The sequence below is a fragment of the Vitis vinifera genome, chromosome 5, assembly GCF_030704535.1.
Source record: "Vitis vinifera cultivar Pinot Noir 40024 chromosome 5, ASM3070453v1".
NCBI classification, from domain to species: domain Eukaryota; kingdom Viridiplantae; phylum Streptophyta; class Magnoliopsida; order Vitales; family Vitaceae; genus Vitis; species Vitis vinifera.
Genome location: NC_081809.1, coordinates 8,691,344 through 8,696,788, shown reverse-complemented (window position 1 = coordinate 8,696,788; position 5,445 = coordinate 8,691,344). Strand labels below are relative to the sequence as shown.

The window sequence follows — 5,445 nt, the reverse complement described above, 5'->3', positions numbered from 1 at the left end:
TTGAATAGCTTCTAAATATTCTTGAAAAAAAAGAAAAAAAAAAAACACAAGTCTTTGGCTGAAAAGAGATTCTCTGTGGTGGTTTGTGTGCCAAACCCTAGATATGGACAAAGCCCTATTTCTTGTAGCAATATTTAAATCCATGTTCATCTTTGTTAAATGATGTTGGTGGTAGTTTCATTACTTTTCTTTGTTGTATTAGATTTAATAATTGTGAAACCATATACTAAAAAGAAATGGTATGTGGGGTCAAGTCTCTGCAATTCTTAGGTGATCCAACCCACCTACTCCCCAAAATAAAAAGGAAAGAGACTCTCCTATCATAATTTGATTTCAAGAAATATGGACATGGCTACCAAACCATCCACAGTATGATACACCTCATTAAGAGGGTGAAGTTTGAAATAGTCCATATCTCTAATTACATTTAGTCATTTAGAGCATAATCTAGAGCTATTTATATTTCAGATATTTAAAAAATAAAAAATAAAAAATAAAAATAAATGTCACCTTAAACTTGTTACTATACAACAAATTTTAGACTATGAAGTTAAATAAATGCCCATGAAAATTAAGAGAGAAAAAGGATGGAAAAAATAAAGTAGGGGAAAAAGGGGACACAAGTGTTCATTTAATTGATTGCATTTTCTACAGCCAAACACTGCCTTAAAAAGAACAAGGAAACCAAAAAGGAGCTGGATATACAAAAGAAGATGAATGATGATACTCTATTGGGTTTTGTCCTTGTTCTGCCTCTGTAAGTTCCAAGCAAGGTCCCATTTGGATAGCAGGGCTCTACCACTGAATAATTGAATTGGGTGCATACAGGCCTTCTTCCTCCTACTTTTTTGTCCTTTCTCTGTATGGTTTTCCGGGAAAGTGTGTCTGAAAAAAGGTTTGTTTCTAGAGGCAATCAAATAATGTCTGTCCACACAGCTGATCTGCAATTCAACAAGAATATGAAGTTTGTTTAGCTGCACTTTACCCATTCCCTACTGTCTTTCAAGAGAAAAGGACATTGCATAAGCAACAACCTCTCTTTACATGGCCCAAGCACAGGAGCATTACAATGACACTACAACAGCCACTCAATGAAAAGTCTAGTTTGATAATATGGGTATTTTTGTATCTAGATGACAATAATATTGGCATATACATGATCCTGCTAAACTGTGACTCAGGACTAAAAATCACCGAATAGAAGATTGTGACTCTCAAATCTACTGTTTTTTTTTTCTTTTAAGTTGGCTACCTTAATATACTAAGGACAGGTTAAATACATACGATGTGTATATATTGCCTACCATTCTACATAATCTAAGGCTGTCAACAAATTGTAGAAATGTTTAAACATGTAAAAATTAGTTGGCAGGGTCAGACAAAGAATAGTTGAAGTGGGTGACTGATGAAACAGGACACATTAGTGTTTGGGTCCTCACATGAAAATCAGACCTACCAAAGATCCTGAGAAAACTATTCTTTCCTAAATGTGTATTCTAAATCTTATCCAGATGCAAAACCCTGATGCCATAAGAGGGACAGAAACCGTTAGGCTAGCTGTAATGGTGGGTAGTGTGTTGTAATCTTATCTTGGAAACAATATTCTATCTGCATCAATTTTCTAAATTGCTTCTTTAACACAGATACAGCGACGTATTCAAAGAGTTCACTCAGAAAGAATAGCGTCACTGTCCTATTCAATATCATTTTACTTTTTGCATTGTTTTGACATCCTGCCTTCAAGCTATGATATGCTAGACTTTATGGCAAACTCACTTACAATGGTAAGAAGTGTCCCCATCTTTTGTTTTGGGCCCCCTGTGCCTTGTGCCCACCAGGGCTGTGTTTTGAGCTCTGTTTTGTTTCTGGGAAAACGAGAGATTTATAGGAAAGACATACTTTGCAGCTGCACCACTGGTCTAGACTTGTTAGTATTTACAACAAAACTGCCTCGAATCAATTGTTAGGTAACCCTGACAATTGCACTAATCTGGACAACTTGCTACGTGAATAAAAAAATTATCTAAGCAGAAAAGACATTTGCAAAACAAGTATAAGAAATATGGTGACCAAAATTGTACCTTGGAGAAATCATTTCTAGAAATGAAAATTCAAAAGAAAATTCCAGACAAGTAAAAATATTATTAAAAGAAAGATAATCGATACCTGTGTTATTTATAAGGCAAAATTAGTCAATGATAACAAGTGGATTAAGTGAACTAAAAATGTCATCCAGCTCAAATGGTCTTCTCAACATTGATACCAACTATATTCCATTTAAAGGGTCACATAGCTTTCACTATGTCTGCTTCATTATTTCATGTCTCTTTATTCAAGATAATTCCATCAATGTCTGTTAATCGTGTAAATAGAATCAAAGAAAATACTTGCCTGCATCATTGGTTTTCTCTATCATAAAGCAAATTTTTGGGGACAAAAAGTGGCAGATGTATGGCAACACTGGAGAAACTTGGGTCTGCTTTTGCTTGAAGGGTTTGGTGATCCAAATGTATTCTTGTACAATACTATGGTTGGAACTTATAAATATTGGTGCATTTACACATTAGCAATCACTGTTTATGACCAAATGTTAACAACATCCATGGGGTGAAATCCCCATTTTTCATGACAAATTCTCCTTCCCATTTGTAATGAAATGAAGTGCAGGGTTATGTGTTGTGATCTGGGAAGCAATTGTCAGCATGCATGCAAATTCGAACCAAACTTGAAAGTTGTTATTGAAGAAGGGTTTCGTGTAATTTAAAAAATGATAACTTACAATGCATGGTGATTGCACCATGGTGCTCAAGCAGCATCACCAATAATCTCCACAGGAACATAATCCATCCTCAAACCTGTGAAATCTATTAGCATCTCTCACCACAAACACCTTCTTCAAAATTTTTGATAAACCCTTGATGAACTCATGACAATCCCCACAAACTCTCAAGTTCTTGAAAACGCGAATAACTCCTCCCTTCTTTTCCATACCATCGCAAACCAATGCCAATCCAATTGCCAACTTCTCACTGTGAACTCTCAAGTTTTCCTCCTTTGACTCCTCCTCCACATCATGCAATGCAAACCTCAACCCATAAGCATAACCCACCTCTTCTTTCACCCTTCTTTCCATTTCCTTTAACATCTCATGAATTTTCTCTGTTAATGGGTGCGTGTCATCTCCACCATAGAAAAAATGGATCTCCTTGTTAATCTCAACCCAACTCTGTCCTGCTTCTTTCTTCAACCCTTTTGCCTTAACCAATTTTCTCACTCTTTCACACTCTTTCCAGTAGCCGGCCTCAGCATAAATATTGGACATCATTACATAATTGACCGGATTATCAGTGTCCATCCTAAATAGAATCTCTCCTACTTCTCTCCCTATTTCCAAGTTGCCATGTACTCTACAAGCACTGAGCAATGTCTGCCATATACCTTCATTTGGTTTTAGCTTCATGTTCTCTATTAGATTCTTTGCTTCTTTTAGTTGACCAGCACGGCCAAGGATATCAACCATGCAAGCATAATGCTCAATGTTAGGTTTCATTTGATGGTTGTTACACAATCTTGAGAAGTATTCTTGACTTTCTCTTATTAGTCCTGAATGGCTACAGGCTGAGAGCAGTGCCAAGTAAGCCACCTCATCCAGTTCAATGCCATCTAACTGCATTCTGTTGAAGAGATGAATGGCTTTTTCTCCAAGACCATGCTTTCCATACCCAGTGATCATAACTGTCCAAGAAACTACATTTCTCACCTGCATTTCACTGAAAAGCCTTTCTGCTTCTTCTGTTAACCCACACTTGAGGTACATATCAATGATTGAATTAGCTACTGAAATGTCCAAACCAGATGGCACTTTAAGGATGTAGCAATGCATTTGCTTCCCTTGCTCTACCAGAGCAAGATCAGCAAAGACACCCATCATGATTGAGAGAACAAATCCATCGACGTTAGAGACACTCTCCCTTAGTTGTCTAAACAAGTCCATGGCCTCTAGTAGGTTTCCCTCTTGAGCAAAACCTTGAATTAGAGCAGACCATGATATCAAATTCTTCTGTTCAATTCGATCAAATACTTTTTGTGCTTCAAATAAGTACCCACATTTTGCATACAAATCAACAATTGCACTTGCAATAATATTACGAATGGAAATTGGAAAGCCCCTTGTTATTAAGGAAGCATGAATTTGGGTTCCTCCGCGGATTGCTCCAAGAGCACCACAAGCCTTTAAAGTGCTTGTAAATGTGAATTCATCTGGGACTTCCCCCTGTCCTTGCATTCTCTGGAATAAAACTAGAGATTTCCTGCCATTTCCTTCATGGGTATGTCCCGCAATCATTGCATTCCAACTTACAAGATTCCTAAAAGGCATCTTATTGAACACCTGCTCCGCCATACCAATTCTCCCACATTTTGAGTACATGTCAATGGTAGCATTGCCCACCACAGAAACCCATTCAAACCCACTTTTAACACACATTCCATGAATCTGCATTCCATTCTCCACGACACCCAAAGCTCCACAAGCTTTAAGACTGGTGGAGAAAGTGAATTCATTTGGCTTAACACCCGAATATCCCATTTCGCACAAGAGAGCCAATGATCCTTTGGCATTACCCTCCTGTAAATAACCACACATGAGAGCAGTCCAAGACACCACATTTCTCTCAAGCATTCTATCAAACACAGAGCAGGCCAAGTCAACCCTGCTACATTTTCCGTACATATCTATGAGATCATTGTTCATTATCAAATCAAACCCAAATCCCATATTCACCGCAGCTGCATGAACTTGCAATCCTTGATCAAATAACCCATTCTTGGAACAGTTCCTCAACAGCTTCGCGAGCCTTTGCCGCTCACTCATTGATGAAAAATTAAGATTACTGCATTGGTTCCCAACAATTCCAAAACCTGTTTAGAATTGCATGCATATATGTATATATTGCATAATCAAAGAAAAGATTCTACGCCTAGATATTTAAATTCTCCCCAATTGTCGTATCAATAATTTCAATGCTAACATATGATTCAGCGACTAAGTTTTTCCATCTTGGCAGTACAATTCTATTCCAAACTCCTTTTCACTTGAAATTCACAAAATTGGCAATAACTTCTTTTAACATTTTGAGAAATTGGAGTCGAAAATATTGTGAAAAGACGAGTGTTATTACCGATACGCTGTAATGAAAACCGGAACTATTAGATCAAACATGGACGAGGGGAACTATTTTTTAAAATATTATCAAACAAACTTTTATATAAATATTTTTAGAAAATCGAAATATGAAAAATGTTTTTTTATTTTTTATTTTTTATTTATTTTGGTAAAAGTATAAGATTTTAATATTTTCTAAAAATATGCATGACAAAAAAATATAAGATGTATTATATAACCGTTTATACTTAACTGTGTAAATATTATCCACTATAAATTCA

The 5,445-nt window shown here is 36.4% G+C and overlaps 1 protein-coding gene across 2 annotated transcripts; it reads right to left on the bottom strand.

Moving 5' to 3' along the window:
* Positions 1–597: 597 nt before the first annotated feature.
* LOC100256217 (putative pentatricopeptide repeat-containing protein At3g15130) lies at positions 598–5,224 on the bottom strand. Of its 2 annotated transcripts, none has more exons than XR_785804.3 (2): positions 1,781–5,224; positions 598–941 (listed from the first exon to the last, which is right to left on the bottom strand). XR_785804.3 is itself a non-coding variant. In XM_002281513.4 (2 exons), exon 1 carries the CDS (start codon positions 4,871–4,873, stop codon positions 2,816–2,818), a length of 2,058 nt encoding a protein of 685 aa, XP_002281549.1. In that variant the 5' UTR covers positions 4,874–5,224; the 3' UTR covers positions 598–941; positions 2,780–2,815. The 2 variants fall into 2 exon arrangements, 1 of the variants encoding a protein (XP_002281549.1); XM_002281513.4 differs by having other exon boundaries at positions 2,780–5,224.
* Between the last annotated feature and the right edge of the window lie 221 nt (positions 5,225–5,445).

Coding starts and splice junctions, on each gene's coding strand:
- LOC100256217 (XM_002281513.4), bottom strand. CDS start 4,873: ATGAGTGAGCGGCAAAGGCTCGCGAAGCTGTTGAGGAACTGTTCCAAG.